The sequence below is a fragment of the Phalacrocorax aristotelis genome, chromosome 6 (genome assembly GCF_949628215.1).
Source record: "Phalacrocorax aristotelis chromosome 6, bGulAri2.1, whole genome shotgun sequence".
Lineage (NCBI taxonomy): Eukaryota > Metazoa > Chordata > Aves > Suliformes > Phalacrocoracidae > Phalacrocorax > Phalacrocorax aristotelis.
In genome coordinates, this window is record NC_134281.1 from 17,264,803 (window position 1) to 17,292,443 (window position 27,641).

At 59.2% G+C, this 27,641-nt stretch overlaps 3 protein-coding genes and 1 pseudogene across 4 annotated transcripts in view; 3 read left to right on the forward strand and 1 right to left on the reverse strand.

Moving 5' to 3' along the window:
• The window catches only part of TEX264 (testis expressed 264, ER-phagy receptor), a 42,405-nt gene extending 39,724 nt beyond the window's left edge, over window positions 1-2,681 (forward strand). For both annotated transcript variants that reach the window (XM_075096222.1, XM_075096223.1), the window contains one exon: window positions 1,838-2,681. In XM_075096222.1, coding sequence (XP_074952323.1) covers window positions 1,838-2,151 — 314 coding nt within the window. In that variant the 3' untranslated portion in view covers window positions 2,152-2,681. The remainder of the gene's footprint in view (window positions 1-1,837) is intronic.
• Window positions 2,682-4,786: 2,105 nt separating this feature from the next.
• Window positions 4,787-16,024, forward strand: GRM2 (glutamate metabotropic receptor 2). The gene is made up of 6 exons (XM_075096224.1): window positions 4,787-4,879; window positions 7,961-8,581; window positions 10,908-11,745; window positions 12,470-13,533; window positions 14,379-14,553; window positions 14,969-16,024. The coding sequence occupies exons 2-6, from the start codon at window positions 8,123-8,125 to the stop codon at window positions 15,040-15,042; spliced, it is 2,610 nt and encodes an 869-aa protein (XP_074952325.1). The 5' UTR covers window positions 4,787-4,879; window positions 7,961-8,122; the 3' UTR covers window positions 15,043-16,024.
• Window positions 16,025-16,443: 419 nt separating this feature from the next.
• Window positions 16,444-26,090, reverse strand: LOC142058248 (U3 small nucleolar RNA-interacting protein 2-like; annotated as a pseudogene).
• A 63-nt stretch (window positions 26,091-26,153) lies between these two features.
• On the forward strand, window positions 26,154-27,641 carry LOC142058249 (uncharacterized; the record flags this gene model as incomplete). The annotated part of the gene is given in 1 exon segment (XM_075095404.1): window positions 26,154-27,641. A coding segment is annotated over 1 exon segment (1,488 nt), but the record flags the coding sequence as incomplete, so codon positions are not given.

Consider the following 27,641-nt stretch of genomic DNA (forward strand, 5'->3'; position numbering starts at 1 on the left):
GCGGCCAGGGCTTGGCTCGTGCCAGCTGCTAAAGTGGTTGCATGCCACAGCTGAGGTGAGAGGGTGGGCGCTTAGGCTCCTCTCGGGGCGCCTGCTGGCCAGAATGCAGCCAGTATGCCATCCGGGTGGGATAAAGTCAATGCACCATCCAGGTGGGATGAAGCAGTAGGTACGTTGCATCTGTGTGTCTTTCCGGGCTGCTCCATGTCCTGCTACCACTGCTCAGTCCTCTCTGAACAGCCCTCACTCAGCTGGCAGGACTGAGGGGTGATGCCACTCAGAAGGCAGCGGACTGCCATTTGCAAGCAATTCTGCTGGCAGCTGCCCAGCCCAAGAAGAAAAAGAGCAAAAAAAAAGGGATTTAAGAGTGTTTGGAAGGAAAGTTCCCTCCCCAGGGGGTCTCCTACATAAGACTGGTGGCTGCTGTGCAGCTGGAGGAGGGCGAGCAGCCCAGCCCCAGGCACCCTGGCTGCAGGAGCCTGGGGCAGCCCCATGCCAGTAGCTGGGGATGGAGCTGTGCCAGCAGGAACCCATGTGGAGGAGAGGTCTTTCCTCTCCCACCTGGGAGCCCCAGGTTGTTGGTGACAGTTGTCACCAACCTCTTTGTCACTTCCCAGTCCTGCTGGTGGCAAGCTTCAGTCCTCTGCTGGTGCTGCTGCTGAGTGGGGCTCCTCCTGGTTTCCCTCCTGGTGCTGGGCATGATCCTCAGCAGCGGCGTCCAGCCCAGCATGGATGGAGCCCCCAGGGGAGTGGAACTACTGGGAAGCAGCAGAGCCCAGCATGTGCTTCCCACCAGTGTGAGGCCAGCAGGAAGAGTGTGCAGCAGAGAGGGCCCTGTTGGGGGAGCCAACCTAGTGTTTGCTGCTGCTGTTGCTGTAACAATGTGGATCTGTGACGTAGTAATCAGTGATGTGGATCTCTGATGTCATAATTAACCACATGGATCTGTGATGTCAAAATTAACAGTGATTAATGTTTTACAGGAAGGTTTTGTCTCCTGGCTGGTTGCTCCGGCAACAGCACTGAGCTGCTGGTCTCAATCTGACAAGCTCATCTTGTTGTCAGCCCCTTAATTGTGTTGTTGACCGAGCTACTGGGGAGTGGGGGGTGGGCCAAGGGGTCTGCCCAGGCAGGCAGGGGCAGCCCCCGGGGGGCTCAGCGTGAGACAGTGTGTGGTCTGGCAGCTGAGTGATGTGAAGAAGTTCCAAGCGAGCCGGGAAGGCTCCCCCCATCCTCTGGCACCCCAAGTCCTGTCTGCCACTGCCCTGCCTGCCTTCACAGGGAGCAGGAGCAGGTTGTAGGGAATGCTGAAGGCAGCATTAGGATGCCCTGGTATGGGGCTGGATGTACACCCACCTCTGATGGTGGCATATCTGAGGACCTGCCCACATTCCAGCTTCCCCTTGGGTGCTGAAGCAATGCTTCAGCTCCCCATCACCTTTGCAGCACAGCGTCCCACTCCTCGTCTCCTTCCTGGTGCTGTGCTGGGGGCAGGGTTTTTCCCCAGTTCCCAGTCCAGGCATTCTCCCTAAGGGGTTTGCCAGGTCCTTAATGTGTGCACAAAGAGCATCAGTGGGGCCAGGGCATGACTGGGAAGCTGGAGGTTGTTCGTGCTGCCTTGGGGGTGCCCTGATTTCAGGGAGCTGCTTGAGTGCAGCTCATGCTTGTCTTGGCTTGGTCACTTCTTACAGGCACAGGAGGTGACAAGAGGTGGGAGCTGGTCTCCACTGTGGCCTGATGTCTCTGAGGTTTCTGGTGGCTTTGAAGGCTGTGGCACTCCATCCCCATTGTCTCCTTTCTGCAGCATTCACTCCCTCCCCTTCTCTGTCCATCCCAGGGGCTGACACCATGAGTGAGACAAGCTCCATCAGCATAGAGGCCACAACCGACAGCAGAGACACCTCGGTGGCCACCTCCATCCTGCTGCCCTTCCCAGCCAGCCGTGGCCGGGAGGAGGTAGACAACCGCAGTGAGCACAGCTACAGCGAGTCGGGAGCCAGCGGCTCCTCCTTTGAGGAGCTGGACCTGGAGGTCACTGGGGACGGGGAGGGAGCCCCAGGCCTGCTGCCTGACATGGGCTACATGGGCAACCAGGAAGTCACAGACAAGTGGACCAAGGAGCCCACTGCTGCCGAGAGAGGAGAAGAGTGAAACGGAGACCTGGCTGCCTCGCCTCCCACTGTGGTCTGAGTCACTGGGAACCAGTTGCCTTTCCCACCTCCCTCCTCTCCAGTCAAGAGATTTCAGTTGCTGAATCCCCCCGGGACCTCCTCTCGCTCTCTGCAGAAAGGGTGTTTGACTTTTGGGGACGCCGGGAGGCGAGGGGGTCTCCTGCAGTGCTCGGCGGTGCAGGGTAGGTGCAGGCTGGCAGGGGGCAGCAAAATGCTTTTTCCATTTGTGTGTCTGTAGGTGCATCGCAAATTCCTTGCACGCATCTCAGGGGGGTGGTGGTGGATGGCAGAGGTGTCCCCCCTCGTCTCTGCTGGGGGCCCTCTCACACACAGCTTCTCTCTGCCGCACCTTCGCGTGTTTTCTAGCACCAAAGAGCCATAAGTAGGGTTGGTTGGGTTTGTTCCCCTCTTCCCTTCCCCTTGCTAAAAAATGGAAACATCCCATGTGAACCTGGTCTGTGCACTGCCACATGCACTTCTGGGGTCTAATAAAGTGGACGCTTTTCCTCACTGGTGGCCAGTGGCATTGCTCACTGCCTCTTGGCCGATCGCGCCATCTTGCCCGATGTCGGGGAGCAGGCTGTGGGTGGACTGCCCCTTGTGCCCCCTGACCAAGCCAGAGACCTGCCCAAGGGTTCTGCATCCCTGCTGCTTGTGCTTTCTCCCTGCCTGAGCAACCCAGCAGAGCCACGGGAGCCACCCCCAGCTTCTGCAAACTGCAGGGAGATAAGGGAAAGGTCCCAGCTACTGTGCCAAGCTGGGCTGGGCTGGGGGGAGGTGGCATCCCTGCTCCTCTTGGAGCAGTCCCCCAGCTGGGATTGAGGGAGCAGCCTGGACATTACCATCACAGTGCCCCGGGGCAATGCTGGGTGCTGAAGCACCTTGCCCAGCTGGCAGAGCTCAGCCCCTGCCCTGCCCTGGCGCCCCTGGTGCCTCCGGCAGCCCAGGGCTTGTTCCCCAGTGGTCGGATGTGGTGGCCCAAAACCGGGGCTTCAGGTGGGGGTGCAAGTCCTCCCTGGCTTGGAAAGGTCATGATCAGTCCTCAGCCAGGGATTGACATGAGATTGTTCATAAATATTTTGTGCTCTGAGTGATAAAATATTAAACTCCAGCCCACATGGAAAAATATTGCTCTTCCCGGTGTTTATCTTTGTTGCCAGTTATTACAAAACTGCCAAGACCCCTGAAATATTTATGCCTGGCTGAGGCTCCGGCAGGGTTGGAGCCAGGCAGTTGATCCTAATGCTACTTGTCCCCTAACCCCACCAAAGATGGGGGCTGGGGAGGCTTTGCCATTGTCCTGCTGTCAGCAGCACCAAAGCAGCAGCCAGGAGGATGCAGCCAGTGCTGGAGTATGTGCAAGGCTCATGCCAGGTCCCATCTGCCAGTGGTGAAACAGGACCTTGGCAGTGCCAATGTCCTTCAGCACTGCATATCTCCAGCTCTCCCAAGCTCTCTGTCCCCGCTGGCCAGCAGTGGCGAGGTCCCCCAGCCCGGGCACCCTCCTCTCCCTGATGCCTCACTCTGTCTGTGCTAGCAGTTTTGAAAGGAGACAGGCTGGCAGGGTCTGGGGTCCTGGTGCCATGGGACCCCAGGGGGTACCTTGCCACAGGGGTCCTGGGTTATCGCCCCCCCAAATCAAGACTGTTGTGGGGGTGGGGGACAGAGCAGGTCTGACTCTTGCTGCAGTGCCCTAACGTGCAGCCTGTGAGCACAGCAGCTGGCAGTGGGCAAACTGCGGCATGGGGTGGTGAGGTGGTTACTCGGGGTGGTGGCCCAGAGGCATCCCTGTCCCCTGCCCATCCCTACAGATCCTGTGCCATCTCCTGTCCCGTTCTTATCCCTGAGTCGCAGAACTCTACAGGACAGCCAGGCTGCCAATATGGGACCAATGGGGACACAGCGCAGTGGGATCCTGGATGGCCAAATGGCTCCAGAAGGGGTTTAGGCAAGTGGTGACTTGGAACACTAAATGCAGCCGCTGCCTCTGCCTTCAGTGGAGACAGCTCAGGCAGCATTGTCTGAAGCCTTCCCCCAGCTTGGTACTTGGGCCAACGGTGAGTGCCAGGGGCTGTGTGGTGTCCAGGGGTTGGTGGGGTGATGCTGGGCCCCTGGGTGCCCCTCGGGCTTGGGGAGCAGGGGGCAGGCTGGGTGGGGGGCTGTGCTGTGCAGGGGGGGAATGGCCTCAGGGGCACCAGGTTGTGGCTGTGGAGCTGGGGTTGGGACCCCTCTCATTAGACTGGGACTGAGACGGGGGGCTGTGGGTCTGGGGGAGCAGGCGCTGAGCTGTGACCTGCCGGGTCTGGCAGGGGATCTGGTCCTACCTGCTCTGGCCATGTCCTGCCTCTGCCCAGCCTGGATCTGGCTGTGTCTTGCTTGTGTCTTGCCTTCTCTGGCTGTGTCCTGCCTGTGTCCTGACTCCTCTGGTCATGTCCTGCCTGCGCACTGCCTGGATCCGGCCATGTTCTCCCCGACTTTGCCCATGTCCTGCCAGCCTCCGGTCCTGCCGGTGCCGCTGCCCGCCGGGCCGGACCAGGGCCTGGCCGGGGTGGGGACCTGGGCGGGCCGGTCGGGGGGCGGAGCGGCTCCGCTCGGCTTGGGCTGGCAGAGTGTCAGAGGCGGCAGGGGGAGGCGGCGGCAGCCGCAGCTCCGAGGCAACCGCTGCACCGGTACCAGCACCGGCTCTCGGCACAGCTCGCCGGGTCCAGGTAAGGGCTGCGGTCCCACCCCGGCGCTCCCGGCCGCGCCCGTCCCTGTGGCCTCGGGCCGCGCCGTGTCCCGGCGGCGCCCCCAGAGCCCCGGTGCCCGCGGCGGAGGGTCACGGCGACCCGCGATCCCCTCAGCCGTCGGGGCCGCGGCACGGCGGGGCTCGGCGGCCGGTGTCGGGGCTCCCGGTGCTGCAGGAGGGGAGCCGAGCCCGGGCGCCGGCACCGGCTGGGCCGGGGGTGCGGCCGCGGCGGGGGACCACCGGGGCCGGTCCCGCCGGCTCTCCCCTGCCCTGTGCAAGACGCCGGGCTGCGGGTCTCGGGGAGAAGGGCTCGGGGGGGGTCACCGTTCCCCCGGTGCCCCGGCAGCCCCAACCCCTGCAGCGGCCACCCAGCGGGACCCCGCCGCCGCCGACCCCGGCCCCGGGCAGGGGCTGCACGCTGTCACCGGGGCAGGGAAGCGGGGGTGACCGCCCGGCACGGCGGGGAGAGAACCCCCTCGCCCCTCCTGCCGCCACCCGGGTCCCGCCTCCAGCTGTCCCCGGCCGGGGAGACCAGTGGCTTTGGCGGGGGCTGCCGGGGCAGCCGGACACCAGGGCGGGTTTGGGACGGCATTTGGGGTGGATTGGCCCAGCCCGTGACCCTCGGGGGACTGTGGTAGGGCAGGCAGCCTCCTCCTCTCTCACCTCACCGCTGGGGCACACAGGCCAGGGCTGTGCCAGTTCCTCTTGCCGTCGCCTCCCTGACCACCCATGTTCCCACCAGACTAAGCAAGAGCAGCCGAATGGCTGGGGTACTGGGAGGTGTTGGGGCGAGCTCCCCAGGGCAGGTGCTTTGGCCCCACGGGGCACCGAGGCTCACAGGCCATGGGGCAAAATGGAGGTATGGGAATCCTGGTAGAGTGCAGTGGCAGTGAGACCTCTGGGGACCCCCAGGGGAGGTAACGATGGTGGTTGGTGGAAGCCGGGCTTACCCTGCGCCTTCCCAGCACTGCTGCTCTTACACTTGCCCCATGCCACCCCTAAGGGTGCTGGTGTTGGAGAGGATCAGGTCTCCTGGTAGGGGGTGGGTGCAAAGTGCTTGGGGCATGCAGGAGCAACAGCACCTTCTCACCCATCCTACGTGTCAATGCTTTCAGGATGGGAGACTGCCAGCAGCCAGCGGGAGCCTTCCTGCTGCACCACGGCCATTGGGCTGGACTTGGCTCTGTCCTGCTGGGTACTTCACTTCCCCAGATATTCTCCAGATGTTCCCACAGGGCTGTCCTCCCCCTGGCACCATGCAACCCAGCTGAGAAGCTGCAAGGATAGCCGCAGCCCTGCTCACAGTGTTCTTTGGGGCTCACTGCAGGTTGGGTGATGGTTTGCCCTTTTGGGAGAGCTTTGCCTGAAGGTGCCTTCCATCTGGTGGTTCCTGCCAGCTGCCCCAGAAGAGCCAGACGCCAAGGAGCTAGGCTCCCGGTGCTGGACTCAGCCTGCCACTGATTGGCTCCATCAATAATCCATGTACCTGCGGCCTCTTTCCTGCTTGAGGAAACCCTGGGTCCCTCAAAAGCATTCACTGCCTGAAATAAGGCAGGGATCCTTCCTCAGCCTCTTCCCCAACTCCTTCAAATTGAGGGGTCAGGTAGGAGATGCCCTGAGCTGGCTGGGGGCTCACTGCAGGCAGACAGTACCTGGGGGCAGGCGCTTCAGAGCATGGAGGAGGAGAAGGTCTAAAGGCATCTCACCACCCCACCCTGTTATGACCTGTGCCACACTGCTGCCCACATCCCTCTGGGCATCACCTCCAGCTCCGACTGCCTGCTGGAGGGCTCCTCCAGCCAAGAGCATCACCTGTCCAGGAGCACCGCACGGGCATCAAGGGGTGCCCTGCTCATGCTTGGGGAAAGTGTCCTTCCTTGGAACCAGCTGTGGGGGGATGCAGGGGGGCCAGCACTCCCCAGCATCACCCTCCCATCCCATCTGCCCCCACGAGCATCCTGCTCTGCTGGGCTGTGGGTGAGCCCCAGGACCTGCCGCAGCACCAGCAGCTTCCCATGCCAAACAGCCTGAGGTTTCTGGGCTGTCAGGAAGTCTCTTTCTCCCACAGCCCCCAAAACACTGGCCCTGTGGGATTTCAGCAGTCGGCTTCAAATGGGAAACAAATCTCTCCTGCTGTTTGGGAAAAGACAACCAATCTCTGAGGGGACTGCATCTCCTGCCAAAAAAGGGCCTGCCTGCTGCAAAAGCCTTTGATTCCCCTGCGCCTCTGTGCTTTCTGCAGAGGGAGTCAGCAAACCTGGCTCTCACTTTTACTGAAATCTCTGAATTTAGTATACAGGGAAGGAAGGGGCGGTGGTGAGAGAACAGGCTTTAAAGCACCACGGCTGCCAGAGCCCACCCTGCACAGTGCTGTGGGAGGATGAAGCCAGTGGTATGTCCCTGCTCTGGCCGCAGTGCCACAGACAGCACTGGGGGCAGCAGCAGGGCAGGTGGGCTCCAGGAGTGTGAGATGGGGATTAAAATACAGTGGTGGCTGGGTTCTGGGGGCATGGCAGGCTCATGGCCAGCTGCTTTTGTCAGTGCTCTTAGCTGGAGGTCGGGAGCTGTTGGCACCCCTGATGATGTTGCTTTGCCCACCCAACCCGGGCTCCCTGCCCCAGGTGACATCCCTACCCCGGGTGACCTCCTTGGCTCCTTCCCCCACCCCTCACGTTTAGGGGTCGGCAAGCTGCCCCCCGGCAGGCTGCTCTGCTTGGTGCCGCTGCACAACCCAGCCGCGTGCCCCGCCTGCTCATGCTGATGCATCCCAGGGAGTGCTGTGGTGGGGCTGGTCCCTGCACCCCTGCATGTCCTCTGGGGTCTGTGTCATTCGCGGGTGTCCTGGGGGTCCCAGGTCACTGCGGGAGTTTCGCATCTGCTCAGCTGGCCCTTCTGTGGGGGTTCCTTCCTAAGGACACCCTGGGTGGGAGGGCACTGAGGTGGGGGGCATGGGCAGGCTCGTGCCTTGCCCTCCCGTGCAGCACTGGCACTGCTCCTGGGAGCAGTCCCTGTCTCACCTTGCAGCCCACAGACCCAGCAGCTTTTCTCTTTGCTTTTTCAGGTGCCAAGGGCTCTGCTGGGATGGCACAACCCCACTCCCACTGACACCACGTCGTACCACCCCTCGATACCTGATGCCTGGAGACTGCCTGCCCTCACCTTGACAGGTGGCAGCAGGTGACACGGGGTGGCGCAGGTCCCCTGGCCGGCGCCAGCACACCCCATGGCAGTCCCTTTGGCCGCCTGGCTGTGGCTGATGCGCCTGGCCACCTGCCTGGCCGCCAGGCATGGCATGGCTGGCAAGAAGGAGATCAGCACGGACGGGGACCTGGTGATCGGGGGCCTCTTCCCCATCCACGAGAAAGGAGCAGGAAGTGAAGACTGTGGCAAGATCAATGAGCACCGGGGCATCCAACGCCTGGAGGCCATGCTATTTGCTCTGGATGAGATCAACAAGGATGGGAGCATCCTGCCAGGGGTGAGGCTGGGCGCCCACATCCTTGACACCTGCTCCAAGGACACCTATGCCCTTGAGCAGTCCCTCGACTTTGTCCGCGCCTCCCTCACCAGGGTGGATGGCTCCGAGCATATCTGCCCTGATGGCTCCTATGCTGTCCACGATGATGTGCCCACCGCCATCACTGGTGTCATCGGGGGCTCCTACAGTGATGTTTCCATCCAGGTACCCCCCAGGCAAGAGGGGCTCGGATGGGGCTGGGGGGTTGGCAGAAACAGGGATGGGGGATAAAACCCCCGTAGCAGTGTGATGATGATGCTGCCAGTGTGGCACAGCGATGCTCTTGCATCCCTTGTGGTGGTGCTGTGCCCCTTTCTGCAATGGGGAGGGAATGCCAGCCTGGCACCTGAGAGAGCCATCTCTCTGCTACCGTGGGGGGGGACTGTAGCCCTGATGGTGGCTGGTGTCCCCTCAGGAGCTACGGGGAGACCCCCATCCGCCATAAGCCATGGGAGCTGAACCGGTGGATCCATCCCATGTGGGGACGGGATTTATTCCACTCCTGGGGTTGTGGCAGCAAGTGCAGCTCCTCAGCCCAGGACAATCTCGATGCTCAGGTCCACGCCGTCCTTGGTGCCACCATGCTGCTGTGTCCCTCGCCGCCGCCAGTGGGCCTGGATGGTGCGAGCCGCCTCCCGGTGGCACTGATACCGGTCCCTGGCCTGCCATGTCCTGGCATGGGCCTGGAGGAGGACACTGGCTCTCTCCCACCTGACATATGCTGCCAGTACCTGCAGGCGCTGCTCTTCCCGCCGACGGGTGATGGCATGATGCCACCACGCCTGAATGCATCAGGCACTGCGGGCTGCAACCTCCAGTGCCAGGCGGACCAGCTGTCCACGCCACCAGGCCTGGATGGCCATGGCTGCACCATGGCTGTCCCAGTCCTTCCTGGCCAGCATAGTGCTGGGGGGTGTTGCTGCTGCAGTGCCCTGGCACCTAATGGGTGGCTGTTCCTGGGGGCAGCTGTGCCGCATGAGTGGAGTTCTGCTCACCTGTAGCCCCCTGGGCCCTGTTCCCTGTGAGACAGGTGGGCAGCCAGGTGCAAGGACACCCCCCCGCATGGCAGTGATGATCCTGATGTCAGAATGGCACCGGAGACACCTCAGTGGGGACATGGGGACACTGCTCCTGGCAGGCAGAGCTGCTCAGTGCAAGAGAACACTGTCCCCTCTGCCCCCCAAACCCAATCCATGAGGGGCAGCCCACTGCAAGGGGGCACCTGCCTCTGCAGGTCTTCAGACATAGGGCTGCCCAGCTGGAGCAGGGTGGGCACAGGGGGCCACTGTCCCCACATCCCCAGTGGTCACACTGGAACAGGCACTTCAAGCCTCAGACCAGGCTGTCACCCTGGGTGGGGTGCAGCTCAGTCCCTAAAATCACCAGCTCTGCAGACCCAGGGGCCAGCTTAGGCAGGGAGCAAAGCATCCCCTGAGGATGAAGGCAGCTGAAGGGGCCAGCTAAGTCCCCGGGGCTGCTGGTGGTCCACACATTCGCTAAGATTTAACAAGTCCCCAGGGCATGTTGTACTCCATCTGCAGGTCCTGGGTCCTCACATCCCCCCAGCCATGGGGCAGAGGAAGCTGGGGCAAGTGATGGAGGCAGCACTCCGGTCCAGCCCACGCAGGCACTTTTCCCTTCTGTTGCTGGAGAACGCTGCATGTCGCCACGGCCAGGGGCACCATCCCAACCCCAGGCAGGCAGGTGGTGGTGTGGGCAGTCCATGCGACAGCCGGCAAGCATGAGCAGCACTGGGGCAGCATGGCCAGCTGGCAGCTCCAGTTGTGCAAACAGCATTGCTGCTCTGAAGCCCTTCTTGCCCTTAGGGGACTTTGTTGTAGAGAAGGCTTGTCCACGTTAATTAAGCCTTGTCTCTTGCCTGGGGAACAGCAAGATGTGGGTAGGCGCACCAGCCCCACCAGCACATCCAAGCCCGCCCTTGCTGCTTCTAGAGCCTGGGTTTTTAACAGCCTCATTAGTGGGGCTTTTCCCCCTTTGAAGCTAATGAGAGCTTCTGCAAAGCAGCTGGAAGGTCCCAGTCCCACTGGGGCTACTGATGTGGGATGCGCAGGTGCTGGTCCCCAGGCCCAGCTCTGGGGTGGGGGGGTGGGGGTGCTCTGCACCCAGCTCCTGGCCCCCAGAGCCCTTTTCCCCTGTGCCGTGGGGCTGCCAAGCACCCTGGCTTTCTCTTTGCCTGTGAGTATCACCCACAGGTCACCCACAAGGGAGTTTCTGCTTTTGCCACAAGCCCTGAATTTCAGAGGGGAAGATTAAAAAAATGAAAGCAATAAGCACATCTGAGGACTCAGGCAACCATGTGAATGTGCTGTCTGTCCACCAGCCAGGACCCCCTGGGTGGGGGGATGTTTCTCATCAGCCCCATGGTCGTGTGCCCCACAATGCAACACTTGGTGTTGGCCAGGGGCCCTCTGGTGTGAACATCCCTCACTGGGGCATACCTTCGGGCCCTCACCTCTCCTCCTCCATGCAGGTGGCCAACCTGCTGCGGCTCTTCCAGATCCCTCAGATCAGCTATGCCTCCACCAGTGCCAAGCTCAGCGACAAGTCCCGCTATGACTACTTTGCCCGCACTGTCCCGCCAGACTTCTACCAAGCCAAAGCCATGGCAGAGATCCTCCGCTTTTTCAACTGGACTTACGTCTCCACCGTGGCCTCAGAGGGGGACTACGGGGAGACAGGGATTGAGGCCTTTGAGCAAGAAGCCCGCATGCGCAACATCTGCATCGCCACCTCAGAGAAGGTGGGACGCTCCATGAACAAGAAGACCTATGATGGAGTGGTCCGGGCTCTGCTGCAGAAGCCCAATGCCAGAGTAGTTGTGCTGTTCACCCGAAGCGAAGACGCCCGGGAGCTGCTGGCAGCTGCCCAGAGAGCCAATGTGTCCTTTATGTGGGTGGCCAGTGATGGGTGGGGAGCCCTGGAGAGCGTGGTAGCCGGGAGCGAAGCAGTGGCGGAGGGAGCCATCACCATTGAGCTGGCAGCCTACCCCATTAAGGAGTTCGCTGCCTACTTCCGTAACCTCAACCCCTACAATAACAGCCGTAATCCCTGGTTTCGTGAGTTTTGGGAGCAGAAGTTTAAGTGCAGCTTCCACACGCAGGACTGTAGCCGGTACTCCCTCAAGACAGGCAAGTTTGAGCCAGAGTCCAAGATCACTTTTGTGGTCAATGCGGTCTATGCCATGGCTCACTCTCTCCACAACATGCACCAGGCACTATGCCCCAACGCCACTAAGCTCTGCGATGCCATGAAGCCTGTCAATGGCAAGAGGTTCTACAAGGACTTTATGCTCAATGTTAATTTTGATGGTGAGTCCAGAGATGGAGACAGGGTTTGGCTGCCTAACTGGAAAGGGAGGGGCGGAGGGGCAGGGAGGAGGAAGGAGACCCATATTTGACCCAAAGCCCTTCAGTTCCTTCAGCCTGCCCACACCCAGAGACCCCTGTGCCATGGGCTGTGGTTGTCCCAGGATGCCAACAGCCCACCATCACCCTTGGGAGGCAATCCAGGCCTTCTGTCCCCAGTGTAGAGAAGCTGGTGACCAACTCCATCCTGCTAGAGCTGGGTGAAACCAGCCGCACAGGGGCCTCTCCAGGAATGTGGGTCATTGGAGACCTCACTTGCAAACATCATGAATTATTCACTTTTCAGGGGTTAAACTGGAGGGAGACCCTCAATCCTACATAGCTGGGGATGAATTAGAAGTATGTCCTCTGTGATATGGGCTGAGCCCGGCTACCCAGGTGTCACTGAGAGCCATGGAGGCTGCAAAATCCTGATCTTTGTCCCTGCAGAGCTGGCTGGGGATGCTGAGCTCTTAGGCATGTGAGAAGATAGTTCTTCTCCACTGTTGCTTTCCTGCTCCTAATGTGTGCATAGGCAGCAATTGTGAGAGTGAAGGCAGGCAACAGTTTGGACATTTGCCTGTGACCATGGTGGGATGTGACCCTTTGAAGAAGTCCTGCCTCCACGCTGGGAGTGAGCGCTCTCCTGACCAAAGGCAGTGACCATCTCCCCTTCTTCTCTCTCCAGCTCCGTTCAGGCCAGCAGACACCAGAAGTGTTGTTCGATTTGACCGCTATGGTGATGGGATAGGACGCTACAACATCTTCAGCTATCACCACATGGATGGGCGGTATCTGTATCAGAAAGTGGGCTACTGGGCTGAGGGGCTCATCCTCAACACCAGCCTCATCCCATGGGCTGAGACCTCCATCCCTGTGTCCCAGTGCAGTGACCCCTGCAAGAAGAATGAGATAAAGAGCATGCAGCCTGGAGACATATGCTGCTGGATCTGCATCCCCTGCCAGCCCTACGAGTACTTGCTGGATGAGTTCACCTGCATGGACTGTGGTCTCGGTTACTGGCCCAATAGGACCCTGAATGGCTGCTATGAGTTGCCCCAACAGTACATCCGCTGGAAAGATGTCTGGGCCATTGGTCCTGTCACTATCTCTTGCCTGGGTTTTATCTCCACCCTCTTCGTTTTTGGAGTCTTCATGAAGAACAATGATACCCCCATCGTGAAGGCCTCTGGCCGGGAGCTCTGCTACATACTCCTGACTGGGGTCCTTATGTGCTACAGCATGACCTTCATCTTCATCGCAAAGCCTTCCACTGAGGTGTGCACACTCCGGCGCCTGGGGCTTGGCACGTCCTTCGCTGTCTGCTATTCGGCCCTCTTGACCAAGACAAATCGCATTGCCAGGATCTTCAGCGGGGTGAAGGAGGGGGTCCAGCGCCCCCGGTTCATAAGCCCCACATCGCAGGTGGTCATCTGCATGGCTCTCATCTCTTGCCAGCTGATCATCGTCATCATCTGGCTGCTGGTGGAGACCCCTGGCACAGGCAAGGAGACTGAGCCTGACAAGAGGTACATTGTCACCCTCAAGTGCAACAACCGTGACTCCAACATGCTAATTTCGCTCACCTACAATGTCCTCTTGATTGTCCTCTGCACGGTCTATGCCTTCAAGACACGGAAATGCCCAGAAAATTTCAATGAGGCCAAGTTCATTGGTTTCACCATGTACACAACCTGCATCATCTGGCTGGCTTTCCTGCCCATCTTCTACGTGACCTCCAGTGACTACCGAGTAAGAGCCTGAGTTTTGGGGGGCAGTGTGCTCTACTAGGGCTTGATCTGAGCAGTCCTGGTGATTTGGGCCCCACAGTGTTTGTGGCTAGGAGATGTGTGGGCTGGGGAAGTGCCTTTGGCCATGGACCTGGTGATGGTCACCTCTGCACTGGGGTGTTTGTTACTGGGTGAAGTGTGGCTGAGGGGCAGTGAGTCCTGGGTAGAAGACCCTGCCCCCCCTCTTGGCAGACTGTTGCTAGGGTAAGGATGGGAAATGTCCCTGAGACCTCCAGAGACACACACCCCCCAACCTGACCTCGGAGGAGTGATAGCCATCCTTCAGCCTCCCTAAGCAAAGGCATGATACACAACCCCACACACCCCCAGAGCATGAATGCTAGCCACACAGGGAGCTGAGCAGTGCCAAGGATAGGGGAGCATAGGGTGCACCCTGCAGCACCTCACCCACCTGTCCCAGCAAGGTGCCCAGTCACATACTTGCCAGGCTTGGAAGACTGTGTGGGGGTGGCTGTGGTCAGGGTCTTCCAGAGAGGACCTGCATCCCCTAGTGGGAGCAGGCACTGGAGTGAGGGGTGTTAGCAAGGCTGGGGGGAGAGGGGGGATGCTGTTCAGGGTGCACCCCCTTTGCAGGAACAGTGTGTCCCCATCAGGGCAGTACCCATCTGTCTTCAGTGGGTCTAACCTGACAGAGGGACCTGGTATGGGGTGGGATGTGCCTGTGGGGTGCAGGCAGCAGCCTCTGTCCAGTAGGGGCTGGCTGGTGCCACAGCAAGGGCTTCATCCTTCCCTGCTTGGGCCAGAGGGCTGACGGCAGGAGCAGCTGACACCCACCCCTGTCTCCAGGTCCAGACAACCACCATGTGCATCTCAGTGAGCCTCAGCGGCACCGTGGTCCTCGGCTGCCTCTTCACCCCCAAGCTCCACATCATACTCTTCCAGCCCCAGAAGAATGTGGCCAGCCACCGCGTGGGTACTGCTCGGTTCAGCGTGGCAGCTGCTGGCTCCAGCCAGTCCCATGGTGAGTGCAGGGGGGCTGAGAAAGGGGGGGCAGCGCCCCCTTCCTGGCAGGGACATGGGGGCACCCCAGCATAGGACCCTGAAAGAAACTGGGGTGCAGGGTAGGGCATGACTGGAAACAGGGGTACAGAGGATCCTGTGCCCTGTACAGCTCATCCCTGGCTCTGCCCCTGTTCCTCATCTCCCCTGTCTCACGTGGCTGCAAGCCCCAAGGCTGCAGCAGTCTGCTGGGGCGGGGAGAACCACTCCCAGGAGGCTGTTGCCACCCTGGGGGTACACGGCCATCCTGGGCAGCCTCCACCCCAGCCCCTGGTGATGAACTTTCCTGGGCATCCATCTCCCACTGCAGTAGGATGCCCTGGCAGGTTGCTGCTGCCAGACCCCAGCCCGCCCCTGACTGCTGCCTTCCTGGCCAGGCTCGGCCTCGCAGTACGTGCCCACAGTGTGCAACGGCCATGAGGTGGTGGATTCCACGACATCATCCTTGTGAAGGCCAGGGAGGCCCAGGCCATGGTGCTGCCACTCCTGCCTGTGGCTGCACTGCACCCCAGCTCCCGCCCCAGGGAGAGCGGCACCTGTGGCATGGCCCACTCAGGAGCCAGAGGCAGCCGGGAGGCTCAGCCCCCACCCCAGCACGAGCTACGCATCCCACACACTGGGTTATGGTACGTGTCACCCTTCCTTTGCACTGAGCCATGTTACACATCCCTTGTCACCTGCACTGAGCCCTAGTGCAGGAGCCCCTGTCCCTGCACTGAGCCATGGTGAACATCCCCCACCCCACCCCTTGCACTAAGCCATGCTGAACATCCCCAACCCCTTGAACTGAGCCATGGTGCACGACCCTGCCGTCACCTGCACTGAGCCATGGTGTACATCACCCCAGCCCCTGCCCCAAGCTGTGCTGCACATCCCCCAGACCCTGCCTGAGCCCTGGGAACTGTCCCCCCCATCCATTGCACTGAGCCCTAGTGCACAGCCCATCCCTTGAACTGAGTGAGCTGTGGTGCACATTCCCCATCCCCTGCCCCAGCTATGGTGCAAGACCCCTGTCTCTTCCGCCAAGCTGTGGTGCACAACCTCACTCCCTCTTGCTGAGCCACACCAAGTCACGCTTCATTTGCACCAAGACATGCTGTCCCATGTCCCAATCCCTCCAAGCTGAGCCTTGTGCTGGCCTACACTGTCCTCACCGTGTCACCCACACCCCCCACTTCCCTGGTGCAGGAAATGTCCCTGTCATGTCCCCACCCTGTGCCAAACCATGACCCATATCATCCCTCTCCAGTCCACAGAGCACTTCCCTGGGCCCTTTACACAGTTTCACCTTTTCCTCCTCGTTTTTGGCCCCAGGAAAGCCACCAAGCGCTGCGGGGCTGGGCCCAAGCCCCCTCCATCTCTCCCCTTGGTGTACGTAGTGCTTCTCACCCTTTCATGGAACACAGGGCAGGAGTACGGCTGAATACCCGCTGCCCCCCCCAGCTCCTACAGAGCTTGAAGAGTACAGTGGGGGCAGAGGGTGAGTAACAGGACCCAGGTATTTAAGCCCAACCATGTCTTAAAGAGTAGATTTTTTTCTGTGAGCAGGAGTATTTTTTTTTCTGTAATTTATGTAAATAAAGTGGATTTGGTTTTGGGGTTGTTTTTTTGTTTTGTTTTTTTTTTTGGACAGACCAGAGCTCAGGTCTGGCCAAAGCTGAGGGAAGAGGGCAGACCCTCACAGAGGGCAGAGCCGCAGCATGATATGGGTGCCAGCAGGGTCAGGGGGCCACGCGCCATCCCCCGCTCCGGCGCTGCCGGCCCCAGGAGGGTGGTTGCACGAAGGACATGGGGCGCAGCACCAGGGACAAGGGTTTCATGACCCAGGTGCAGCGGCTCCGGGGCCAGCGGGCTAGGAGCTGTCAGGGACATGGGAGCTGGGGGCTGTAGCCCTCCGCTTCAGGGGGATGATGCAGATGCTGTTTTTGGCTTCTTTGATTCTCCACCACCGGCCAAGCCTGCAGATGAGAGAGATGGGGGTCACCCTCCACCGAGCCCTCGAGGCAGTGGAGGCTGTGCCCCCAGCCAGCGCTGGGGAAGGGGGACGGTACCGGTGCTCCTGCCCGAGGCCGGCCACCAGGAAGTCACCGGCTGCCGAGAACTCGAGGCTGTTGACAAAACCCACCTGGAGGGGACAGGGCAGGGCGAGAGGCTCGCGCAGCCTCCTCCTGCTGCCCAGGGAGGGGAGAACCCGCCGAGAGACACCCCCAGCCCAGCTCCAGCATCCCCAACCTCCTGACCCATACCAACGGGATAGCCCAGAGGGGCTCCAGCTTCCAAAATCCCTCACTGCACTTCCAGAGCTTCACACTAGCACTGTGGGAGCCTAGGGTAGAGAGAGAAGACTGCCATGCACCCCAACCTGGGGCAGGGGCAGGGGCAGGGGCAGGGGCAGGGGCAGGACAGACCCCCTGCACCCCCAAACCCTTGCTCCAAAGCAGCTGCCCCACACCTGTAGCCAGGAGGTCACTGTTGCGCAGGGCAGCCACCGCCAAGATGCAGTACGGCTGCTGCAGGCCCTGGGCGTCCTGCATGCCGTGCGCCTGCCGGGCCAGCACCAGCGGCTTCTTCTTCGCCAGCCCCCACAGGGCTACAGACCTACCAGGGAGGGGAGGCATGAGGGGGTTGCAGGAGGGGGCTTTGCCTACCTACCCCAGGCACTGTCGTGGCCCCGTGCTCACCTGTCATCGGCACCCGACACCACGTGCTCCTCGCTGATGAGCTGGATACAATCAATGGAGCCCCTACAAAGAGAAGGGGCAACTACCATCAGTTACAAGCGTGCTTTGGGATCCTGCTTAGGAGTGTCGTGGTTTAGCCGGCAGCTCAGCCCCACACAGTCGCTCGCTCACTCCCCCACCAGTAGATGGGGGAGAGAATCAGAAGGGTAACGCTCGCGGGTTGGGATAAGAACAGTTTAATGATTAAAATTAAAAGAAACAACAACAGAAATGCAATGTAAAGGAGAACAACGAGAGGCGCAAAGCCCCGGGGGAGGGGAAGGGAGGGGGGAGGGGAACGAACCGCCGAATACTGGTCATGGTGTCACATGATATGGAATGAACATGCCATTGGCCAGTCGGGGTCAGCTGCCCCCACCATGGCCCTGCCCCTCCCAGCCCCCCCACCACCACCACACGGCAGAGCGTGGGAAGCTGGAAAGGTAGCCGACCCCCACAGTGAGGAGAATTAACCCCGTCTCAGCCAAAACCAGCACATTCTCCACCCCTTATTCCATACCATTTACACCATGCCCAGGTCCCATACGATGCAATACAACCTTACCAACCACCACCCCTCCCCTTCCCATCCTTTAACATAATACACAGACATCATCCCCTTAGTTCATGGACCTTCCCTGTAAAATGTCCATTAAAATGTCCATTGAGTTCACCCAGTCCATGACTCTGGGCTCCATCTGTCGTATCAGTCTTTCAGGGTGGGAGAGATGATGTGTGTGGCGTCGGGTTGCTGCATACCGAGTCAGTCATCGTTCCGTCACTGCTGCACTTTGCTTGTTTCACAGTCTATATTCCATGGATTGGGAGGCTTGTACTCTGATACCATTGATACAACACAGAGGTGACACACAATATTATCTAGCAGTTCACATTGTGCCATTCAGTTCATTGGCTGTTTTCACCTAAAATCAAATCCCCTTGAGGCACACATCGGATTTCTCCATCCTCCTGTATCACCCACCAAGTGCGCCCAGGTCCTCGAGCAAAAGCAATGCCACGAACAAAGGTTTGCCTTTGCCTGAGGCGGGAAGAACCCAGACTGTTTTGCCCAGCATACTTGTTGCGTGCACTACAGGGACTCTATCCCCTTCCACAGTATGTAGGATTTCTGACCGGGCAGGGCCAGCTCGACTGGCAGATCCCCTCGTGTTGACTAACCACGTGGCTTGTGCTAAATGTGTATCCCAGTGCCTGAATGTCCCACCCCACCATTGCTCTCAGTGTAGTTTTTAACAGTCCATTGTACCGTTCAATTTTCCCAGAGGCTGGTGCGTGATAGGGGATGTGATACACCCACTCAATGCCGTGCTCTTTGGCCCAGGTGTCTATGAGGCTATTTCGGAAATGAGTCCCGTTGTCTGGCTCAGTTGTCTCTGGGGTGCCATGTCACCACAGGACGTGTTTTTCGAGACCCAGGATAGTGTTCCGGGCAGTGGCGTGGGGGACAGGATATGTTTCCAGCCAGCCAGTCGTTGTTTCTACCATTGTAAGCACATGGCGCTTGCCTTGGCGGGTCTGTGGGAGTGTGGTATAGGCAATTTGCCAGGCCTCCCCATGTTTATATTTCAGCCATCGTCCCCCATACCACAGAGGCTTTACCCGCTTCGCTTGCTTGATTGCAGCGCATGTGTCACATTCGTGGATAACCTGCGCAATAGCGTCCATGGTCAAGTCCACCCCTCGATCACGAGCCCACCTGTATGTTGCATCTCTCCCTTGATGGCCTGAGGTGTCATGGGCCCACCGAGCTAGAAATAGTTCACCCTTATGTTGCCAGTCCAGATCCACCTCAGCCACTTCAATCTTGGCAGCCTGATCTACCTGCTGGTTGTACCAATGTTCTTCAGTGGCCCGACTCTTGGGGACGTGAGCATCCACATGACGTACCTTTACAACCAGGTTCTCTACCCGGATGGGTTTGCCTCTACGCTGCCAGTTGCTTTGCTTCCACTGCTGCAGCCAGCCCCACAGGGCATTTGGCCACCATCCAGGAGTCAGTACAGAGATAGAGCACTGGCCACTTTTCCCGTTCAGCAATGTCTAAGGCCAGCTGGATGGCCTTTACCTCTGCAAACTGGCTCGATTCACCTTCTCCTTCAGCAGTTTCTGCCACTTGTCATGTAGGGCTCCATACAGCAGCCTTCCATCTCCGGTGCTTTCCCACAAGGCGACAGGACCCATTGGTGAACAGGGCATATTGCTTCTCATCTTCTGGCAGTTTGTTATACAGTGGGGCTTCTTCAGCACGTGTCACCTCCTCCTCTGGTGATAGTTCAAAATCTTTGCCTTCTGGCCAGTCCATAATCACTTCCAAGATTGCCGGGCGACGGGGGTTTCCTACTCAAGCCCGCTGGGTGATCAGTGCAACCCATTTACTCCACGTAGCACCAGTTGCATGGTGTGTAGAGGGGACGCTTCCTTTGAACATCCAGCCCAGCACTGGCAGTCGGGGTGCCAGGAGCAACTGTGCTTCAGTACCAACCACTTCTGAAGCAGCTCGAACCCCTTCATATGCTGCCAATATCTCTTTTTCAGTTGGAGTATAGCGGGCTTCGGACCCTCTGTATCCCCAACTCCAAAACCCTAGGGGTCGACCTCAGGTCTCCCCATGTGCTTTCTGCCAGAGGCTCCAGGTAGGGCTATTCTCCCCGGCTGCGGTGTAGAGCACATTTTTTACATCTTGTCCTGCCCGAACTGGCCCAAGAGCTACTGCATGAACTATTTCTCGTTTAATCTGTTCAAAGGCTTGTCATTGCTCAGGGCCCCATTTGAAATCATTCTTTTTTCCAGGTCACTTGATAGAGAGGGCTTACGATCATACTGTAATTTGGAATATGCGTTCTCCAAAAACCCACAACGCCCAAGAAAGCTTGTGTTTCCTTTTTGCTAGTTGGTGGAGACATGGCTGCTATCTTGTTGGTCACATCCTTGGGGATCTGACGATGACCATCTTGCCATTTGATTCCTAAGAACTGGATCCCTTGTGCGGGTCCCTTCACCTTACTTTGTTTTATGGCAAAACCAGCCTTCAGAAGGATTTGGACTATTTTCTCTCCTTTCTCAAAAACAACTTCTGCTGTGTTGCCCCACACGATGATGTCATCAATGTATTGAAGGTGTTCGGGAGCTTCTCCTTGTTCCAGTACAGTCTGAATCAGTCCATGGCAAATGGTAGGACTGTGTTTCCACCCCTGGGGCAGTCGATTCCAGGTGTACTGGACGCCCCTCCATGTGAAAGCAAACTGTGGCCTGCACTCTGCTGCCAGAGGGATTGAGAAGAATGCATTAGCAATATCAATTGTGGCATACCACTTGGCTGCCTTTGACTCCCGTTCGTGTTGAAGTTCTAGCAGGTCTGGCACAGCAGCACTCAACGGTGGAGTGACTTCATTCAGGCCACGATAGTCTACTGTTAGCCTCCACTCTCCGTTAGACTTCCGCACTGGCCATATGGGACTGTTAAAGGGTGAGTGGGTCTTACTGATGACTCCTTGGCTCCTCAGTTGGTGAATGAGTTTACGGACGGGGATCAGAGAGTCTCTGTTGGTGCGATATTGCCGCCGGTGCACTGTTGTGGTGGCGATCGGCACCTGTTGTCCTTTGACCTTCAGCAACCCCACAACAGAAGGGTCCTTCGAGAGGCCAGGCAAGGTCGACAGCTGTTTAGTTTCCTCCGTCTCCAAGGCAGCTACACCAGAAGCCCACCTGTACCCTTCTGGGTCCTTGAAATACCCTCTCCTGAGGTAGTCTATGCCAAGGATGCACGGAGCCTCGGGGCCAGTCACAACGGGGTGCTTCTGCCACTCATTCCCAGTTAGGCTCCCTTCGGCCTCCAATACAGTTAGCTCTTGGGATCCCATAAATCACCTCAAGCACAGCTAATTCCCTTCGATACTGGATGCCTTTCTCCATAGTTGTCCATTTTCCTGGGCAATATGTAACATCTTCTTCAAAGGGATACCTTTCCTTCACTCCGGACAGGAGTCGCCTCCAGAGGCTAAGGGCTTGTGTTTTTTTCCCCATTGCTTTGTCAACGCCCCCTTCCCCAGAAAGGGATCCCAGTTGTTTGGCTTCTTTTCCCTCTAGTTCCAGGCTACTGGCCCCATTATCCCAGCATCGGAGCAGCCAGGTGACAATGTCCTCACCTGAACGAAGGCGATAATCTTTTCGCATATCTCGCAACAGGATCGGGTGGTCTCTATTTCATTTATGACTTCTTCCTCCTCTCCCCGTGACGGCCCTGCTTTTTCATCATCCCGTTCTAAAGGAGTTGACGTCCGCTTCCAATATTTCGTCTTGTGTATGGGGGCAACTGATACTGGCACGGGTTGATTCTCTGAGCCAGCTCCAGTACTTGTCATGGGGGTTTGAGTGGCTGCAGTGCCTGTCCTCAGGGCTGGAGTGACTACAGTGCCAGTCACTTTGCATTTCAATCCAGAGACATTCTCTTCCCCTTGGGAGCACTGAATACTGTTGAGCAGGGCTCCGTATGCATGGGCCAGGCCCCAGCACGTTGCAGTTATCTGTGTCTCTCTGGAGTTCCCAGCGTAACAACATACTTTCTCCAAATATTCTACTAGTTTTTTAGGATTCTGCACCTGTTCGGGGGTGAAACTCCAAAACACTGGGGGTGCCCACTGCCCTAGGTATTTGCCCATGCTATCCCACATGCCCTGCCATTCGTAACTATCAAGCCTTGGGGCAGATTTCTGGGTGATATTCTTAAGTTGCTTAGTCAAAACCAAAACAACATGCCCAAAAACTAACAATAAGTGCACCTTAACCAGCCAAGGGTGTTCAAGATACAAAAGGGTTCTTGTAATAGAGGCAGAGACATCATAGAACAAAGCTGCAAAGGTACTATTCTGTATTTCCTCCACATAAAATCTCTCCGAGGAGGAGGTATCATTGCTAATTGCCTCAACAAGGTGGTATCCAAAGTACAGTAACAGTTTCAGCAAAAACCCCAAATACCAGATAGAGCTGAAAATGAGTGTTTGTATAACAAATCTTGTAGGCAAAACATCACTAATCACAGCAGAACACAGCAGACTAAACAAACCAACACCAATCTTTAACACCAACTGCAAAAATGAGAACATGGTGCTGTGACCAGCAGCTGTTGTTATCTCCAACCCTTGAGCCCCACGTTGGGCACCAGAAAAGACTGTCGTGGTTTAGCCGGCAGCTCAGCCCCACACAGTCGCTCGCTCACTCCCCCACCAGTAGATGGGGGAGAGAATCAGAAGGGTAACGCTCGCGGGTTGGGATAAGAACAGTTTAATGATTAAAATTAAAAGAAACAACAACAGAAATGCAATGTAAAGGCGAACAACGAGAGGCGCAAAGCCCCGGGGGAGGGAAAGGGAGGGGGGGAGGGGAACGAACCGCCGAATACTGGTCATGGTGTCACATGGTATGGAATGAACATGCCATTGGCCAGTCGGGGTCAGCTGCCCCCACCATGGCCCTGCCCCTCCCAACCCCCCCCCCCGCCCCCGCCACGCGGCAGAGCGCAGGAAGCTGGAAAGGTAGCCGACCCCCACAGTGAGGAGAATTAACCCCGTCTCAGCCAAAACCAGCACAAGGAGACAAGGGCTCACCAGGACATCAGTGCCTCCAGTATGCCAGCAGGCTTCTGGTGATGCTTGGCACCCTCACACCACTGCCCCAGCCGGACCCACTTGCCCACAACCCCCTCTCCCGCCCCAGACCTACTGGTGCCCATAAAACACGAGCTGTGACTCCTCGGGGATCTTCCAGAGCCGCACGGTGCCGTCCCGACCCCCCGCCGTCACACAGCACTCACGGCTCAGGCTGTCCAGCCCCGTGATGACATCCTGCTGCCCGAACCTGGAGGGGGAGGTGGCAAAGAGCTGCGGCAGGCACAGCCCCCCGCCACATTTCTTTCCCCAGGTGAGGGAGGCTCAGTGGGGTGTGTGTGTCCCCAGGCTCTTACAGGGTCTCCATGTCTGCGTTCTCCGCCACGTTCCAGACCTTGACGCAGCGGTCATGGGAGGCACTGTACAGCTGGTGCGTGCCCTTCCGGAAGGACAGGCCCTGCGGACGGACAGCCGGACATAGGGGGAGTGGTGAGGGGCACCGGGGAGGACAGTGCTGCCTGGCCCTGCAGGCGTCGCAGCCAATGCCCCCGACTCACCGAGACGGCATCGCGGTGCCCAGTGAAGATGTGCAGGCGCTTGCAGGTGGCGGTGTCCCAGACCATGATCAGCTTGTTCCTGTCTCCCGTAGCCTGGCAGAACACAGGGGATACCCAAGACCTGCCCCACGAGGACCCACCACACATCCCAGCCTATGCTCCCACTCCATACGCTTTGGGGGGTCCCAGGGACGCCTTCTTGGCTCCAGCGGAGGTAGGGGCTGCTTGAAGCCAGCAAAGTACACCTGGGCACGAGATACCGCTCTCCGCAGGACCCCAGGAGGAGATGCACTCCCCACCAGCACCCCTCCGCCACACATGGCAGCACCAGCCCCCTCTCCCGTACCAGGTACTTGCCATCCGATGAGATGGCCATGCAGAGGACGTGGGATGCGTGCCCCATGTGCTGCTCCTCGGTGCCCTTCTTCCCCCCGGGCACCACGCATGGCCTCTTCCCGCTCTCCACCTCCCGTACGGGAAAGGCATCGCCGTCACGCCCTGGGAACCTCCCAACATATTGGGAAGCGCCAACGAGCCTCCCACAGAGCCCAAAACGATGCACGTGCACATCCCCGGAAGGGGCAGGGGCCCAGCCACCTCCACAGGCACCCACGCTCCTGCTGCTGCAGGGTGCCTCCCTGCAGGGTTCAGGCTGGGGGAACAGCCAGTCGCGGCCCCAAGGGAACACTTGCATTTGATGAGGGAGCCGTCCTTGGAAGCCGAAAAGATGAACCTGTCATCTGGAGAGATGACCAGGCAGGTGACGGGCAGCTGGTGCCCCCGCAGCACTCAAATGCTGGCTGGATCTGGAGGCTGCACCCGCAGGGAGAGCGGGATGTGAGCTGGGCCTCCCTCGGTCCCTTCCCCCGGCATGGGAGTACCCAAGCACAGCACCCTCCCTCCTCCAGGGCACCAGCCCCCGGCACCCTGGGAAGAAGGAGGGCCCTGGTCCCGGAGCCAGCACCGTAACTCGGGGTGCCGGCCCTGGCTGTGCCCGAGTGCCCCCCAAAGCCGGCACTTAGAGCCTGGCAGCCCCCCGGCGCCCCCAGCGCTGGGCACTTATGTCTTTGGCGACCAGGCGCTGCAGCCGACCCTTCTGCTCCAGCTGGGCAAGAAGCGGGAGGCTCAGTGGAGACGGCCCCGGTCCCGCGGGAGCGGGGCAGAGCCTGCCGCCGCCGCCGCTGCCAGGACTGGGGGGACGCGCCCACCCCGCTGCTCACCACGTCCTCCTTCAGCCGGTCGCCGATGAGATCCGCCGGATGCGTCTCCTCCTCCTCCTCTGCCGCCGCCCGCTCCTCCTCTGTGGCGGACGCGGGGCGTGCGGGCCGGGCTCAGCACCGAGGGCTGCACGCCCCTCTGCCCCACCGGGGTACCGGCACCGGGCGGCACTCACCGTGCTGGCGGAGCTCCTCCAGGTACAGCTTGGCCAGGCGCAGCTTTTTCTCCTGCGGCGTCTCCTCCACCTCCTCCTCTACCGCCGCCTCCTGCCGCCGCCGCCGTCCCAACGACGGGCTGCGGGGACAGGCGTGAGCACCGGCACCGGCACCGGCTTCCCCCAGCGGCGCAGCTTGTACCTCTCCGGCTCGGAGTCGCTGGACACCTCCTCGTCGACGGACCAGACGGCCGCCGCCCGCGACCTCCTCTCGGCGCCCAGGACCTGAGGAACGAACCGGGGTGACCCCAGGGACGGAATCGGACGGGACGGGACACGGACACCGACCAGAGCGACCTCGCAGGGGCAGTCACTCCGCAGCCCCCTCCGCCCCGCCCGGCCCGGCCCTCACAGCAGCTCGCGGCCGCCGCCATCCCGCCGCCCCGCGTGGGGCTTTGGCCCTACAGCTGCCCGCCGCCGCCATGCTGCCGCTCCACGTGCTGCCCGCCCCGCCAGCTGCAGGGGCGCGCCCCGCGCCTATTGGCTGCAGCCGACTAGGTCCCCCTCCCGCCGCGCCTGCGGCCCCGCCCCCGCTTCCTATCGGCGGGCCGCGCTGTCACTCGAGTAGTGACGACTCCGCCGCGCCCCCCGGTGCTGCTGGGCCTGCCCCCTCGGCGACACGGCCCGCCCCCTGGTGCTGACAGCCACGCCCCCTCGGCGGCTTGCCCCGCCCCCGGTGCTGCTGGCCCCGGCCTCTCGGCGCAACGACACGCCCCCTGGTGCTGCCTGGCTTCTGGTCCCGTAGCACGGCCTTTGCGGGCTCCCAAGGACCCCGGCCTTGGCTGTCGCCGGGGGTAGTGGTGGGACGGCCTGTCCCGGCGATGCTCTAAAGCGCTAAAACCGGCTTTTGTTCGGAAGCTTTATTTTGCGCCTTTAGTGTCTTGTCTCTGGCACCTGGGGAGGCGTGGAAGGGCAGCGGGAGCACCCTTCGGCTGCTCCAAGTTAGGCAACAGGCTCGCTTCCTCAAGGATAAGCAGCCAAAGAGTGTCACCACGCGTACCCAGAGCATCCTGGAAGGGCTGCTGACTGCAGGCCGGTGGTCTCCCTTTTGGAGATCGCTCAAAGGCGACGGCTCCGCTGAGGGCTTGGTTTCCCCGTGTGACCTCCTGAGGGCGAAAAGGGGAAAAGGGGATAGCAGCATTAAGGTGTGACCCTCTCAGGACCATAAAGCCCCTTTGTGTTAGGTAAAATGGCCACTCAGAAGGCAGTTAACGCCCACGATTTTGTCTCTTCACCGGCTGTACCATCTTTTGGAGGTGCACCAATCTCGCCCCTCACCCCGGGGACAAGATTGGGTGAAAAAACATTGGTTTCAACCGCAGAGTGTAGTAGGCAGGATAAGGGTAGTGTAGAAGGAAGCTAGGGTTAGACCGGGGAAAGGAAAAGCTGTAATTTGCGCAGTCCTGGGAGCGAGTCTGTCAGCAGCGGTGGAAGAGAGGAAACGGAGGCTTTGTCAAGCCGATGTCACAATAGACTCACTGCAGGTGGTCATAAAGTCACTGCAGGAACAATTGGAGGGAAACAAGCGATTGTTGCAGGAGGAGAGAAATCAAAATGCCATACTGAAGGAAGAATTGAGGGATCAGCTTTTGAGGGAAGCAGATACACTGGCGGAGGTAGAGGTGAAACTTTCAGAGAAAGGGGTACGGCAAGTTTACCCTCAGGGAGACTTGCAGAGGGCAAGGGAAACTGTAGAAAGCTTCCCTCACATGTATCCACTCTTTAAAACAGAGTACTTGTATGAGGACAATAACGATGACCGTCCTCAAGTTCTCACCAAAGAAGTCCCATTTACAGCAACTGAAGTAGCAAAGTTGAAAAAAGACTTTGCAAGAACTCCGAAGGAATCGGAGACAGAATATGTGTGGAGAGTGTCCCTGTCAGCAGGGGGGGATGGAATTTTGTTGTCGGAGAAAGAAGCAGAAGGCTATTGGGGTCCAGGTGTGTTCTTAACTACAGGTAATCGCCGAGCCCCATGGTCATTAACCCAGAGGGCTGCGTATTGGGCCGGAGGGCTGAACCCTTTGGAGAGGGGAGATCGCCTTGCCGTAACAGGTACGGTGGATCAACTAGTGGAAAGCGTGCAGAAAGCAGCCTGTCTCCAAAAGATGTATGATCGGGAGCTCAAGCCCCACCAGAGTTCCCCGATGATGATGCCTGTAGACCCAGGGAGGATGACTCCCCTGATCCGGGGACTCCCTGACTCCCTGAAACCCACTGGGATCCAATTACAGGGGAGAATTCAAAATAATTCCGAAGGAGAAAGAACTGCGGCCACTCTGGAAGGGATAATAACCCCTGACCATTGGCGGTTGGGAAGGAAAGTGTGGACGTGGAGGGAGGTAGCGCAGGAATTAATTAATTTTGGGAGAAAATATGGCCCTGATGGTGGATCGTTCCAAAAAACCAAAGCAAGGGTTGTACGGTCTGCAGAGCAAGTTAACAATCGGCAGCTGTCAATTGGGAAGGGCCAGGATTTGAGGCCACTCCGCAACAATCATCCCGGGAGAGAGAGACCCCTAAGTCGACAGGGCTTATGGCATCTAGGGCTTCAGAAGGGCATTCCTCGAGACCTGATGGATGGACTCCCGACCCCAAAATTGGAAAAACTTGTACAGAAATGGTCAGGGAAGAAGGCCACTCTCGGAGTAGTTGCCGCTGCTCCACCCCTGATAGATCTTGAGGGGGAGCTGACTAGGGAAAAGGCGGAAAACTAG